The following is a 15,994-nucleotide window of genomic DNA, read 5'->3' as shown; positions in this document are numbered from 1 at the left end:
GTGCATGCTGTGCTCCGGCTACCCCCAGGTGGCATTCAGTCTCTTGGGAGCCAGAACCAGCTGGCTCGAGTTACAGCAGTCCCCAGTGTGGGGTCAGAGAATCGGGGAGCCGCAACTGGCTACAGTTTCTCAGCTTCTGCTCCTTCCATTCTCCGGATGGCTGCGTGGAGGAGGGGAACAGTCCTTTGTTAGGGTCCCACAGCCCAGCAGGCAGGGCCAGCTCTGGCTTTTTTGACACTCCAAGCAAAAAAAAAAAGCAGGGGGCAGGGAGGCCGGAACAGCGAACCAAAAAACAAACAAACAAACAAACAAAAAACAGGGTGCAAACTTTTGGTTCCACTTACTTGGCGGCTCGTGACTGCCTCCCCCGGTTGCGCTGGCAAGCCTCTGGGCGGGCGGCGGCTGCACTCTGGCTAGCGGGACTTCCTGCACTGCAGACATGCCCCGAGCAGCGGAGTGAGCGCCCCGGCTAGTGGGAAGGAGGGAGCGGGGGGGGGAGAGAGAGAGAGAGAGAAGGGGGTGGCCAGGACTTCCTTCAGCTGGGGCGCTTGCCACTCAGCCCCTGCCGCCGCCCCGCCTGCCGGGAGGGCTCCGTGCCGCTCCCACCTGCAGATGAATTGAAAGCGATCAGTCGGTGGGGAGGGAAGGACGTGGGCTGCCAGGCTTGCTGCAGACCTGGCACCGGCTGGGGCAGACGGACTGTGCAGCCCACTCCCAGCAGGGCGCTCCCCTCCTCCGTGCCACCGCCCCCTATAGTGGCGCATTGAAAGTCCTCGACAAAACAAAAGAAAAACAAAAACAAAAAACACTAGGGCGCAGGGCGGCCAGAGCGGCGAACCAAAAAAAAGGTGACCGTGCCGCCCTAGGATTGGACAGAATGCCGCCCCTTAGAATCTGCCACCCCAAACACGAGCTTGCTCTGCTGGTGCCTGGAGCCGGCCCTGCCAGCAGGGAAGCAGGCAATGGAGCAGCCAGAGCGACCCTCCTCTATCCGCTGCAATGCAGAAGGTGGTCAGCAGGGGCGGTGTTCAGCAGCTGCAGCAGGGAAGGGACCCTCCTCAGCATGCTCCCAGAGCTGCAGGAAGCAATGCTCCTACCTTCACCCCATAGCAATGGGTCTCAAACAGCCCCCTCCAAAGGCCACAATTTAGAGCCTCAAGGGCCAAAAGTGGTTGCAGCTTGGATACCTCTGACGTACACGGCCTGCCCCACATCTGGCAGGGGACTCCCACAGCCAGCACAGTCGTGAAAAGGGGCACAAAAGAAAGAGGCAGAACAAGAGGAACAGAAATGGCCCAGTCCCAAGAGCACCTCCCACCTCCACCCTCTCATGTCTCAGCTACAGTGCAGAAGCAGTGAGGGAGAGCCAAGCTGGCAGCCGAGTCTCCATGGTTCTTAATGCTGTAGAAAGAAACTCACTGCCTTTTTATTCTGAAGCAGCAATCTGGTCCCTTCGCAGCACACAGAGCAACTAGTGTTAGCAGCAGAGAGCTGTGTCAGAGCCCCCTTTTGTCTCAGCATTCTAACTAAGAACCACGTTGGTCTCTCGGACCAGCCTGCTCTGCCCCTTTTGTGAGTTTTCCCATCGCTGGCGTTCTATAGGCCTGTCAGCTTCCCGACCCGAGAGGCTGGCCTGGGAGACTGCAGTGCTGCTGAGGTATCCAAGCGAAACTATCAGCCCTGCTCCGTCAGAACATACGGCATGCAAATCTCAATGGCAAAGGAAGAGCGGTGCTCAGGCGGGAGGGATTTAATTAGATCAGTGGTACCCCTGCTCTGCGTGAGCCTGGTGGGAGGAGAGCCCCAAGTTTGCACCATCAGGGTGGAAGTGCCAGAAGAACAGCCTCTTCTGGTATTTCAGGACTTACTCTTTGTACTGCAGTCACACTGAAAAGCCCTAGCTATGGACAGGATCCATGCTGCCAGGCGCTGTTCAGACACAGACCAAAACGAGGATTCCTGCCCCAAAGAGCTCACAATCGAAATATAAAGACAAGAGACAACAGAAGGGTATGTGAAAAGGAGGACAAGGAAACAATGAGACACTATTGGTCAGCATGACAGGCACCAATCTCAGGGCTGTCACCCTTTTTGTAGGCAGGACGGCAGAGGAGAGTTTTAAGGAGGGATTTGAAGGAGAACCATGAGGCAGGATTTGATACTGATCCCAGACTGATGATGAATAAATGAATTCTTTGTATTGCAGTAGCACCCAGAGGGGCCCCCCTACCATGTTCAGCCAATTGTGCTGGGCATTGCTACAAACACCTAGTGGCTAACATACAATTCCCAGCTGACGGAGACATACCTGCACTAGCTCTGATTGAGCTAGCCTGCTACAAAATAGAAAGGCAGCATCGCAGTGCGAGCAGTAGAAGGGGCTAGGCCCCCCCAAATATATGCCTGGGTCTCAGATGGGATCATACGCAGGGCGGCTAGCCCCTCCTCCCACTCGTGCCGCCACATCTACACTTGTAGCCCTCTAGCTTAATCAGAGCTAGCACAGGTCTGTTTCCTCGAGTTGGAAATCACATCTCCAGCTCCACATGCAGACTGATCCCATGAGAGGCATTCCCTACCCTCAGAGAATTCACAATCTAACAAGACTAGACAAAGGCTAAGAGAAAGAGAGGACTCTTATCCCCACTTTAGGGAAACTGAGGCACAGAGAGACAAAGCAAATTGCCAAGGACATGCAAGGACTCTGTGGCAAAGCTGGGAACTGAACCCAACTCTCTTGAGTACCAGTACAGTGCCTTAGCCATGACTTGAGCTCCTAGGCTCCATGATAATGACCATCCAAATTTTCCTGGGACAAGTTCCACTGCCCCTATTTACCTTCTCCACTCACTGTGGTGGGAACAGAGGAGCCTGGCCATTTGTTTAATGAAGATCTATAGGATATAAATAGGCATAGTCAGATTGGATGTCTGTTTCCTCTCCCGTCCAAGTCTCTCTTCGTGCCCCTGTTATACAGTCTGTCCAACTGAAATATTCATTGAGGAACATTTTGCCCTCCAATTTAATGGTCAAGCTACCTTCCCTGAACCAATCACCTGCTAAATGCAGGCTTTGACTCACTGCCCAGACTCACTAAAGGTCCCTCCTGTCATCTGGAGCTTAGAAAACATTTGTCCAGAGAAAAAAGGCTTCTCAGTTCTTATCCGGTGCCCTATTAGGAATTCTTCCAGCTGTAGAGTAAGCAAGTTTAGCTTTTAGAACAGATGCCCCCAAACCACTGAACAGCCTCCCTACTCCAAGCGAGAGGAAGGAGATCAAAACCAGAGTGTACTGCTCGCCTTTTAATGAAGGTCTCCCTCCCCGCAGCCGCGTCTCCAAATGGACTTCGGCACTTGCAGAAGCGAGACTCGCTGTCTGGCCTTCAGCAAAATGCAGACCACAGAGTCAAGCGCAGCAAGGTTTCAGCTTGCTCTTCCATTAGGTGAATGGCAGCTCCATAGAGGAGGGGAGGAAAATTGCAGTCATATGAATGAATCATTAATAAAAATATTATAAATCCAGCTTCGGAAAGGCTTTCTTGGTAAGTTCCTTGATTCAGAACAGTGCCTGAGTGCATCCTGTTCTATCAAGGTTATGCAGCCAGAGACCTCACAGCTAAGATCACTGGGCCAGATCCTGCTGTCAGTTACACAAGTTTTAATCCAGAGCAACTCCAATGAATATCTCTAAGAGCAGACTGTGGCCCCATATGTGACTGTTTGAGACAGGAGGCCTCTAGTGCTGCTGATCAGGTAGAAGCAGCAAAGGAAGGGGTTTAAGAGGAGAGCTATCAAAAATGCCAGCAGATTTGGGCCCAAATCCCTTATGAGTAATAAATAACAACCTTATTTCTTATCTAGCGGCCAAAGCACTACACAATCTTTAGTGTGTTTTTTCCTCCCAACACCCCTGTGAGATAGGGCAACGGTATTATCCCCCCGGAGATGGGCAACTGAGGCACAGAGGGACTAAGTGACTTGCTAAATGACTTATGGTGGCCTTGAAACATCTTAGGCTAAAACTTGAGATGCTCATCTGCTCAGCATCCGAAGGCAAGGCCAAGAACTGCAGCGTGGGTCTGGAAAGAGATGTGCTGGTTGAATGCCTCCTTGCTGCCGAGCATCTGAGTGCCAATGAGCTGGAGACATGAGGCCAGCAAACTTGAGCAGGAGAAAGGAAAGTGGGGATGTTGCAAAACCTCATGCTTCCTATGGGTGGTGAATATTCATATTGCTGCTTACCTCTGTGGCCCCCCATCAGGATAATATCTGAGCGCCTCACAAGCTTTAGTGTATTTATCCTCACAACACCCCTGGAAGGCAGGCCAGTGCCAGATAACTTTTCAGATGGGGAACAGAGGCACAGCAAGATGACGTGACTTGCTCAAGATCGGCACAGGAAGCCACAATCACAACTCTGAAGAACATTTCACTGCTCACCACCTCCCCCACCCCAGCACACATGCCAGCCCAGCAGAAGCTCCCCAGCTCTGGGCTCTGAATTGTTTGAGGCAGAGAGTAAGCAATGCTGCAGCCAGTGGAAAACGGCATTCTGGCTCGATTCAAGCCTTGATATGAGAGGATTCTCCATCTGCGGAGATCAAGGTGGAAGATGGGCAAATAAGAATTTCCATTGATATTCTTTCCACCTATGGGTCTCAAAGCCCTTTATGAATGCACGTCAGTGCCACTCTATGCCTTTAGAAATGGGGAAACTGAGGCACAGAGAGGTGAAGGGACTTGCACAATTCGGATCCTGGGCTCCACATTCCAGCCTTGCATAGCTAGTGGCACCTGTCTTTTCTATACACTCTAGGTGAAAGCTTTTGAATTTCATCAGTTGTCCGAGATGGGTTCATAGAGCATCGAAAGGACATCGGTTAAGCTCATGATAAGAAAAGCTTTGAAGCACTGCAGAAGTCTACTGTTCCCAGAACCTCATAGAGAGGGAGGATCTTCCAATTCTAGATCATGAAAACAGCTAATCTTGTATCTATCCCCATAAATAACAGGCCTATTGTCCATCACAACAAGCCTTGTAATCACAACTTTAAAGAGAAGTGTGTGAAGATGAGAGATCAGCCAAAAGCTGTTGGGTGAACTCCAGATACCTCTGCCTTGGTGACCTGCCACTCAACACAGACATTTTAAAATGATGCAACTCACAGGAATGTAGCTCCCTCCCTCACCTACTAGCATTTCTGGGAGTAATGTTAATCGTGATGAACTACTCCCTCCCCTCCCTCCACCTACACAGAACAAAGAGCCAATGCAAATCACATCCACTCTGTGTGGTGCTTTGTCCTCAGCCACGTACAGTGGTTGATGAGCCTTGGCTAAGAGAGGTAGGTCTTTTAGCTCAGGCCATAGCAGCTGATGCTTTCAGAGTCAGGGGTCCCATGTTCTATCCTCACCTACACGGTTAAGCAGTGGCCCGCTGCACAGGCAGACTGGACACTCAGGTTGGCAGAGCACGTCAGTCCCTGCCTCTCTCCCTAGTGAGGGGTCACTGGAGAAGAGAAGGACAAACATCTAAGCCATCCAAACAGGCAAGCTGATGGCCTCCTACTAGGGTGACCAGATGTCCCGATTTTGGGGTGTTTTTCTCATATAGGCTCCTATAACTCCCCCCCCATCCCGATTTTTCACACTTGATGTCTGGTCACCCTACCTCCTACCTTTGAGTGAAGCTGCTATGTCTGCCACCTGACGCAACCTCCAGTGCCCAGCAGCAAGGTAGCATTTACTTGACACCTAGGGGGTTATCCCAGGGACAGGAGAGCTCAGGAAAGGTTTTTTTAATGCAAGTCGGCGGCATGAGGAAGATGCACTAAGAGTGTGTCCATGAAGCCTGCAGGTGTTCCATATTGGGAATCCTTTAGGTGATGCCCCCAGCCTGGAACAATCACAAGCTAGCTGTGCTGGGCTGGAATTTGGAGCTTACAAAGCCCATGGTGGTTGGTCAGCACCCACTCAGGTAACGGGTCTCCACAGCGTGCATTATAATACAGTGCAGCCAAAGGGCACAGACCTTGTTCTCAAGGCATTTTAAGGAGCATGCCAGAACACTTACATTATGATGTAAAATGAATGGGCCTCATTAGGACTGGGACAGAGACTGGGCGTTGCATGCTGTACGTATTACTGTTAAGTTGCTGCAATTCATCTTCACCACAGAAGCTTTGAACAGTTCAGCATTCACCATCATCTCTTCCCTTCACCCCCTAAATCTCTTACCTGTCCCTCTGTAACCTTCTCTCATGCCACCCTACCCTCCTGGGGGCAGCCTCTTCTCCGGCAAACCCTTCCTCCCAACACCCTCTCCCACTGAGGCCAAAACTTGCAAGATTCTCACACCCCCTCCCCGATCACAGCAGCACTCACGTACCCTGTGGCTGATGTGTGTTTGAGCAGGACCGTAGAGTCCTCGGGGCAGGGACCATGTCGGGTTATTTGTTTCTAAGGTTCTAATCATACTGCTGGCCCTTGGCAAATAGAGTCAAAGGACAAGCACAGCAGTATGTGATGGATAGAATTTCACTATACGAGGCAGGTGTTTCTGAATGATTAGGTTGTGAAGGAAACCCATTTCCCACTGCAGGTACGACATGCTTGATGGATCAGTGTGCATGAAAGAAGAGGTCCCGCATTAGTGCTCAAGATGAAGGAGCAGCAATACTGCCTATCAGTGGGATGTGGCATTCAGATCTCCAAGACATCAACAGTTTCAGGTCACCAAAGCCTCTAAAGGCCTTCAGAGACTGAACAGTCAAAGTAAAGTTTGCCTTCACATGGTAGCTTTTAAAATAAAGAGGACTGCAAGTTAGGAGGGATTTTTGGCCAAGTACGATCTCATCCTTCCCCTTACACAGAATGCTTTGCTTATGCACCGAGGTGCAGCAACAACTCTAAACAAGCAATTATCCAAAGTTTCACAATAAGGCCCAATTACGCATCCACTGAAGTCAACTGTAAAGCACCCACTGATTTCAATGCTGCAAAATCAAGCATTTGGGGCCCAATCCTGCAGAGAAGCTGCACAGTTCAGTAGGTAGGAAGATCTGCGTTGTTCCAAGCTTTGCTGCTGACTTAAATAAGAGTTCTTTGTTGCTCAAAAGTGTTTCTCTTGCATCAGCAGAAGTTGGCTCAATAAAAGATATTCCCTCACCCATCTTGTCTCACTAATTTGTGGCATGTACTTGGACAAGTCACTTCCCTTCTCTGAGCCTCCATTTCCTCTCCCACTTTTTGGCTGGCTGGTCTGTTTAGAGTGTAAGCCCTTGAGGGACAGGAACATCTCTCACTATGTAAATGTACAGTGCCTGGCACAGTGGGGCCCTGATCTCTGCTGAGGCCCCTAGGCCATATTGGAATACAAACAATAATAATAAACCCACCATGCATGAAGCTTTCTATGCTTGTAGTCAATAGCACTTTGATCAATTTCCACCATATGTGCTCCAGGCTTGCTGTCAGGACATGGGAGAGTCTCTTAGCAAAACCTGATGTTTTATATGTTCCTGTCACTACTAAGATTAAGTGGAGATTTTCATCTCACAGGGCTTTTTCCTTCCAAAAGTTCATCCCACTGACACTTCTGTTTTGTGTTTTACTCCCTGTGCTAACAGCTGCTTGAGAAGAAAACCAGTGAATACACAAGATCTGTAGACTTGTCGGATTATGGTGTAACAGATCAGGAAAAGAGAATAAAGAGCAACACACGGAATTCCATCCTGTATGCACAGAACTGAGTCCACAGTCAGCCAGTATGCAATTATCTGGACAACTATACAAGCAACCTAAAGGAGTCCAATGATTTTTAGCTTGCAGCATGGGGTATCAGGGGGTTTGAACCTACGATTCTCAGCTTGGCACCTTCTATGTTCTTTGTAGTTTGGGATCAGAAGTGAAAACGATTTCATAGATTCAGATTACAAAGCCAGAAAGAACCACTGTGATGAACTTGTCTGACCGTCTCTATAACACAGGCCATAGGAGTTCCCTGAATTAATTCTGGTTCGAACTATAGCAGATCTTTTATTGTCTACTCCATTATGGTGGGGGAGGGGAATCCAAAGTTGTTTTTTTTAAAACCCTGCTGTTCCATTGTCACACATAATAAACATGGGATTTAGGATGTTGAGGTACAAGTACATGGGTCTGTGGTAATTTTTTAAATTGCAGATGTCACTGCAATTCCCAGCTTGCATCATTAGCATTATCTGCAGGCAGATCTGAGACAAACTGCTGTCTAACAACTGGGGAAATTCAATTCTAGGCAGCATGTTAGCAATAAATGTAGAAATCCCAGCTAATTACTTAAGTGGTGTATTAAGCAAAACACCTTGTAGAAATTCCGCTGATCTCCAATAACCTCCCCAAACAGATCCCTTGTTAAAGTGATTTCTATAATCCCTGGTTATGGCTTTAACCTCAAATGCTCCCCTCCTACTCTCTCACTAGGCAGCACCACATTATACAATACATTCAATGTACAACAATGCAAGATATTCAGAGAGGGACTTCCAGCTAAGACAGCCCAGCCCAGCTCCTGCTGGCTTAGCTGGGACAGATTCCCATTTGGTCCACACAGTAATATTTCTTACTTCCAAGAGCAAGGACCCTACTTAGAGTCTTGGCTGCAGGTTACGTGCAAGATGGGAGACACAGATCGTGGTGGGGTAGACTCGCTGGTAAGCACTGTTCCCAGGATTTTGAGGCAGACATAAGTGAAATGATGGAGGGGCCTCTATCTTAACAAGGCTCCAACAATCCCCCCCATACCCCTAACCCAAGCTCATGGGATCTTTTAGATCAAGCAGCTAGAGCAAGAAAATGCTTAGGCTTGAACTTTGCTCACACTTCAGCCTGCCTCTTCTCATTTTCATTTCAGGAGGGACTGGATGGCTGAGCAGGTTTGTCTCCAGGTCACCAGATCAAGCACAGCCTGGTTGCTACCGTCAAGCAGACGGTACTGGCGGCTGTTCAGCGGGCTGTGTGAAGCAAGTGTACTGGACTCAGTCCAGTCATAGGTGTCTTTGGCCCACGAGCTATGATTACATTGACACTCTCAGGGCAGAGGCCACAAATTTAAGGAAGCATGGAGACAGAACCTCCCCTTCAGGACACACTTGCTCTCTACAGGGGAGAGGGGACTATCCTCGAGTTTCTCAGCTGTTTGGCCTGCAGTGCATAAGAGAAGAATGCAAGAAGGTTTGCTAGGGCCTCAGCCCAGCAGTGGAGGAAGACTCCTCCCTGCCCTAAATTTTAGACACTGGAGAGACTAAAAGTTCAAGCCCATGCTTGTCTATATGCTCTTCCTGTGCAACGCTGTTGTCTTCCCTGAGATCCAGTTGACTGCACAGTTGAGCACAAGTCTTTGCTTGAGCGGAGTAAGTGCAGTTCACCCTCATCACATCTGTCAACAAATCTGCAGACAAACAATCAATATACAGGAGAAAGAGATGAGCCCAGCAAGGAGACACTGTTCCCACCTCCTCCCAAAAAGGACAGAAAGCCATTCACGCCATCCCAGGAAGCATCCCTTTCACTTAGCCCTCCACGGCTGCCATTTTCTTCCAGTACAGAAGGGCTGGCCAGAGTGTTCCTTTGGAGCTCAAAAGTCACGCTTCTAGACTGAAGGAGTTTTATGGAGGATATTTTACAGATCTACAGGTACAACACAAGTGAAATGCAGCCACCTCTGGAGTGGGCAGCCGCAACCTACTAGCTCACAGCATGCTGCACGGTAGTTAGGAGGAGGAAAAGGGGGAAGCCAAGAACTCTGGGTAGATTCCTACTCTCCCCATCAGGGCCAAGGTCAAGTATAAAGCAGAGAGGTCCCTACCTATCTTACAATGCACCCAGAGTAATTAGAAGTCCTTGTTTTTTAAGTTCTTATCTGACAGACACCAAATAAATCTCCTGGAACACATTAAAAAAAGATGAAAGGTTTAACTGATCCCGCCGGGATTTGAATCTGTGGTTCTAGGGAATCTAAGAATTTCATACCGGACACAGACACCACTAAACCTTCCCCTCTAAGCTAATCCTACTGACCTTTCACTTCTCATAATTCTGGAAGTGAGAGGCAAAACACCCAGCCAACCAAAGCTGGACCCTATCACCAGAGCTATCATTCCTACCATTTCACTTCTATTCCCAGTTTTCATGTAGACTACTTTTTATTGGAGCAATGGTATCTGAAATACAACCTGTGGCCCGAAACATTAAGGAGCAGAGGGCAGCTAGAAAGCACAGCAAACAGCTAGAGATGCAGCTGGTACCCCCAGGCTGCAGAGACTGCATACATCAAAGGTTGGATCTCACCCTTCTTCAGGAACTAGTACTTGATGGACAGTTCTCAGGTGGCAAGAGACAGAATGGTGGTAGCAGAGGTGTCTGTGTGCACGCCTCTTTCAACTTAACTTCTGTCCACCTCATTTTCTTCACATAAGTGAAAACAAAACTCTGACCTCAGTTTCTCTCTCAGAGCTCAACTCACACAGCTTGACCAGCAGCTAGCTCCTGATGATACAGATCAGTATTGGACCCCAACTAACTAAAGCAGAGACCAAAGACACAATTTGGACCATCGGAAAAGAATCTATGTGCATCAAAAGTCTGACCCCCCCATTACACATGGACATAGATCCTGTATCTACCCAGCATATGAATGAGGCAAAAACGGGGATATGAATAAGTAGCTCCAAGTTCTAGACATATGTATTAACCAAACAGATGGGAGAGGACTGCTGATAGAATCAGCATGGGCACATGACTTCTGTCCATCACTACAATGGAGAAGACCCACCACTGAAGCCAGCACAATCTCTGTGCCATTTCCCAGGCAAAAAACAGATGGAACGAGGTCAAGGAACACAGAGGACTCCAGTTGGTACCAACTTCCTCAATAACCTGACCCAAAAAGGAAGCATTAGACAGGATGCTATCTGGGAAGTATAGGTCGGCATCAAAAAATGGTTGATAGCAACTGTTTGATACAGGAGGGACCCCAGAGAGCAAGGAATGGCAGGAAATTGGGGTTGTCTTAGCAGAGGGGAGCAGATGAGACACACACACACACAGACATACAGAAGATCCCTGGTGATGAGGCCAAAAAAGGAGGGAGAGCAGAAAGAAGACAAGTGGAGGGAGCTGTAACATAAAAATCACCACAATTCCAAACCTAGAGAGAAATCTTGAACATGAGCAACTAGAGAGAGGGAGGGCAACACGTTTTAAAACAAAAGCCACGGTGTGTTATCTCAAAACACACTTCACAGCATATTCAGCAGCAAAGGGAATGAGCATCAGCTCCAAAGGAAGTTATTACAGGACTGACCATACTGTCACTAAATAAATAAATAAATAGTTTTAATTAGCTAACTGAGACAGAGAGTGAAGTAAAGGGGAAAATCTGAGGAGAAAAGCAGCCCTTAAAATACAGTACAAATTAGCAGACACGCAAATGCATTGGTTTCCAATTAATAGTGAGATATGCCAGACATCCTACAGGAAAGGATTAAGTGACTTAAATAAAAGTAAGTTATTTAACTGATATATTTGGGTGTGAGGCAGTGTTATATATAAAAAAACATGAATGCTACTGAGCAACACGCAGGAATATTCACTACATAAAGATGTGGACGACTTTGCAAAGCTCTTAATCAAATTCAGGGGATACTGAAGCACCAGCTCAGCTTCTCTTATGATTAGTGAGGGTGCCATTTGTGCAAAGACGAGAAACTATACATCCCTGAATGCACCAAAGGAGAGGGGCTCGGATTTTCAGGAGAATGACATAGGAGCACATGACCCACTGATTTTCAATGGGACTGGTTCTCCTACGTCATTCAGATGCTCTACCTAAGGAACATAAGGAGCTGTGACATGTACTGGAACAAACATTCACTTTTTGTGGATAAGATAAAGGTTGCTATATGCAAGGATTTTGAGCAGTAATGGAGAGGCTAGTTTAGAGGAGTTTGGAATGATCTTAATTATCAGCTCCTGAAGTTCATACATCCTCCCATAACATGATCTCAATAAGGATACATTTCAGATCTCTAAAGCATGAATCTATTGTATTCTAGTCCAATATGTGACAAAACAGCATCAACAGAAACTAGAGATAAATAGAGCTGTCACAAAGTCCCCGTGCTGCCCAAAGACATGGGTCTGATTCTTTCACTTACACAATGCAAATCAGGAGCAATTTCCCTAAAATCAGTTACACCAGTGCAAAATCAGGATAAGAAAGAGGAGAATCAGGCCCATTGCCTGAAAGGGGAGTTGCAAGTGCTCCATACTTCTCAGAATCAGGCCCACAGAAGGGAAAACAACTTGCTAAAAGGGAAATGCAAATCTCTCCAAACAAGAGAGCGCTGTGAGCAATAGGGAAACCCATGAGTCCCTAAAAAGTCATATTTAAAGGATAAACATGATTTTTGTATATTAATTAACACACACAGACACACACACCTTGAACCTGCAAGGTATGCAGCACCCATTCACTTCCCTGGTAAGCAGAGATGCCTGCTCCTTGCAAGCTCAGGCCCTAAATGAGGAAAGAGAAATACTGCCAACCTTTTTTATTTACCAATAATAAGTCTGCCAAGCAATCACACAAGTTACACGTCTCTCCACGTCCTACTTGCCCAAAAATTCATACCTGTTGTCTGATGTCCCCCAGCATGGACTCTGAGTCCCCAGACAGCTCTGAAGACCACTCGAAGTTCAGACCCCATACCTTATAGGTGATCATATATTTAAACAAAACAAAATCTGCCTACATACAATGTCATAGTTGCATCATTACAGACCTAGTTTAGAGCTGGCATGTTGGGGGGGGGGGGAAGAGAGAGAGACACAGTAGCTAGAGATGTTGAATTTCCAACAAGCAAGAAGGATAGCCGTCCAACCACAGTTTTCAAGACAGACAGCAGAATCAACCTAGGAGTCTGCTGCCGTATGGCTTATCCTTGCGCTATAACCCTTTCCTCCACTTAAAAAAAGCCAGCTGGACACCTGAGCATAACCTCCAGCAGGATCCGAGGAGGGGAGTCCTTGTCATTTGTCTCAGAAGGGACACATCAATCATCAGCTAAACTGTAACCTCAATCAATCATGCAATAGGTTAAAGGGCTGGAGGGGGAGGGAGGTCAGTGGGACACAGCTATACCGGACCAGGATTTCCCCTCCCTCAGCCCTGCTCAGTTCTAAAAGCACAGAGCCGAAGCAATGCAAGTGTGGCCCCCAATAGAAACCTTTCATGAAATAACCAACAAGAGATCCATTTATAGGAACAATCCTTCCCAACTGCTTCAGCAAATGTTCACTGCCCCAGAGCCACGAGGGTCTCGGAGTAGCCCCCCCGCCGCCCGCCGTCCCTTTGGGTCCCTGGAATAACAAGGGCGCTCCATGACCGGGAGAAGGCGAGGTGGGCAGTAATTTGCAAGGAGGTGGAGCGATCCCCCCTGCTGATTATTTGTTGGGGGAAAGGAACGACAGCGCAGCAAGGGGAAGGGGGCTCCGTTCTCCCCCCTCGAAGCAGCGGATGCCCTCGCAGACTAGCCTCACCCCCCCGGGTCCAAATCCTAGCAACGGCACCGTGCGAGCCCGGTGGAGAGAGGCAGCTGCTGTTGCTGCGGCTGGCGGCTCCATTGCAAGCCCTGACCGGCGGGGCGGGAGATGCACTTACTGGGCTCGGAGGCTCATTGCACGGGAGCGGGGCTGGTGCCTTCTCCTAGGCGCTGGCGGCTGCGTGGGACCCCACGGGCGGCCCCGGCTCCTGCCTATCCTGGCGGAGACAGATGCCAAGGAGCCCCTGCGCACCGCAACTGGAGCGCGGCGGCGGCCAACCCAGCCCGGCTCGGCCCGGCCCGGCCCCCTGCTCCGCCCACTGCCCGGCAGGGTTTAAAGGGCCCCGCCGCGGAGCGCCTAGAGCTGGGGAGGCTGGGCCGGTTCTACCTCCTGGCGGAGGGAGGGGTTTCGCTCCCCACCCCCGGAGCAGAGGGGGCGGTGCGCGAGGTCCCACGAGGCGGGGGGGAGCTGCGGGGCGCCCGGGGCGGGAGCGGCGCAGCGAGGCGGGGGGGGGAGCAGCGGGGCGCCCGGGGCGGGAGCGACGCGCGAGGCGGGGGGAGCTGCGGGGCGCCCGGGGCGGGAGCGGCGCAGCGAGGCGGGGGGGGGGAGCTGCGGGGCGCCCGGGGCGGGAGCGGCGCAGCGAGGGGGGGGGAGCTGCGGGGCGCCCGGGGCGGGAGCGGCGCAGCGTGGCAGGGGGGGAGCTGCGGGGCGCCCGGGGCGGGAGCGGCGCTCGAGGCGGGGGGAGCTGCGGGGCGCCCGGGGCGGGAGCGGCGCAGTGAGGCGGGGGGGGGAGCTGCGGGGCGCCCGGGGCGGGAGCGGCGCAGCGAGGCGGGGGGGGAGCTGCGGGGCGCCCGGGGCGGGAGCGGCGCGCGAGGCCCCCCCTGCCCGCCAAGTAAGGGCTGGACACCCTGAGGCTGGCAGGTAGTGAAGAAGCCCCTTGTGTTGCTCTCAAGCCTCTTCTTCCCCCCTCCCCGCCGTCATGTAGCTGATCCAGGTGTCGTGTTGAAACCGTCTTCAAGAGGGAGCCACTCCCCGCACTTCGTGGCGGGCTGAGCGGACCGGGCCGGAGAAGGGAGCCCTCGCCACCGGCTGCTGCCCCCTCAGAAGGCTCGGGGCTGACGGCTGGAGTTCGGGTGTGACCTACAACTGACTGCCCACCAGGCTTGGAGACCCACTACTCCCCCGTGTACCCAGAGAACACCTCAGCCTTGCCAGTTCCTTCTCAGCACAAAACAGCCAATGTTTCCAGTACTTACTGATTGATCTTTAGGAGTCCATGGCCATCAAAGAAACCAGATCCACCTCTCCTGGTTACCAAGAGGTGGGCAAAACACTGCAGCCAAATGAAGGGGGGAGTGTATTTATTTATGCATTGACCGGTGACATCTCTAGGTCAATGTGTTTTGTGGGGCCCTTGTAATTCACCTTAGCTGCTCTATTGCCATTTTTATGTGCCCCTCTATGAGCCCCTCCAAAATCCTTATCCTCACCACACCACTGTTAGGTCCCCATTTTGCAGATGAGGAACAGAGAGGTTAAGGCCAAGACCCTCAAATGTACTTAGGCACCTAACTGTCATTGGTAAGCTGGGTCTCAATGACCATATAGGAAGGTTGGGGGGTCAGTTCCTGGCTGTGCCAGGAGTCCCAGTTTAGTGCCCTGACCACTAGCCCATCCTTCCTCTCTGCTCGTGGGCTGCTCAGTCAAGGATACTAGCTGTGTAAGTAAAGCTTATTCCTGAGAATAAGGGTTTATGGAGCAAGACCTAAGGTTGGTAAAGCACCTTTCAGCTGAGGGTGATTGTTACATAGGAGAGACAAGGTGAATCAGGTAATATCTTTCTTTGGACCAACTTGTGTTGGTGAAAGAGCTACACAGGGATCTTGTCCAGGTCCAGGTTCACCCAGCTTGTGTCTCTAATATCCTTGGACCAACAGGCCTACGATAACACTTTTACATAAGAGGCATTCAAGGTGCTATTTTATGGAGAGTGGGGTGCTTTTAGTTAAAGTCAAATGGTATTAAGTAAAGGTTGATGACTACGGGAATTTAAGTTAAGTGGTTATTTGTCAGTTTTGTACTAAGGAGTAGCTAGACTCGGAAGGGAATTTTCCATTCATTGTTTCCCCACTCTTCCCTCACCAACCAACACTGACATGATGATGTACTTTTCTCTCCAAAACATTGTCATCATTTAGGCCCAGATTCACAAGGTATTTTGGCTCCTAGCTTCCAGTGAAGGCAATGGAAGTTAGGAATCAAAATAACTATTTGTGTGTGGATCTGGGCCATAGCTCTTATGCTTTATAGCAATGTGCAAACTAACTCATTGAGCTTCACAACACTCCTCTGAGGTGAAGAAATATCCTCATTCTACAGATAGAGAAACTCAGGGACCAAGAAGCAAAATG

General features: G+C 49.9%; 1 protein-coding gene across 3 annotated transcripts in view; it reads right to left on the bottom strand.

Moving 5' to 3' along the window:
• Positions 1 to 13,850, bottom strand: part of SH2B2 (SH2B adaptor protein 2) — a 70,395-nt gene extending 56,545 nt beyond the window's left edge. For 2 of the 3 annotated variants that reach the window (XM_030536958.1, XM_030536959.1), the window contains exon 1: positions 12,673 to 12,729. In XM_030536958.1, the coding sequence (XP_030392818.1) occupies positions 12,673 to 12,696 (24 nt within the window). In that variant the 5' untranslated portion in view covers positions 12,697 to 12,729. Of the gene's footprint in view, positions 1 to 12,672; positions 12,730 to 13,701 lie in introns of those variants that run through there. The other variant, XM_030536960.1, reaches the window with a different exon arrangement.
• Between the last annotated feature and the right edge of the window lie 2,144 nt (positions 13,851 to 15,994).

The sequence above is a fragment of the Gopherus evgoodei genome, chromosome 17 (genome assembly GCF_007399415.2).
Source record: "Gopherus evgoodei ecotype Sinaloan lineage chromosome 17, rGopEvg1_v1.p, whole genome shotgun sequence".
Taxonomy (NCBI): Eukaryota; Metazoa; Chordata; order Testudines; family Testudinidae; genus Gopherus; species Gopherus evgoodei.
This window is presented reverse-complemented; position numbering and strand designations above follow the sequence as displayed.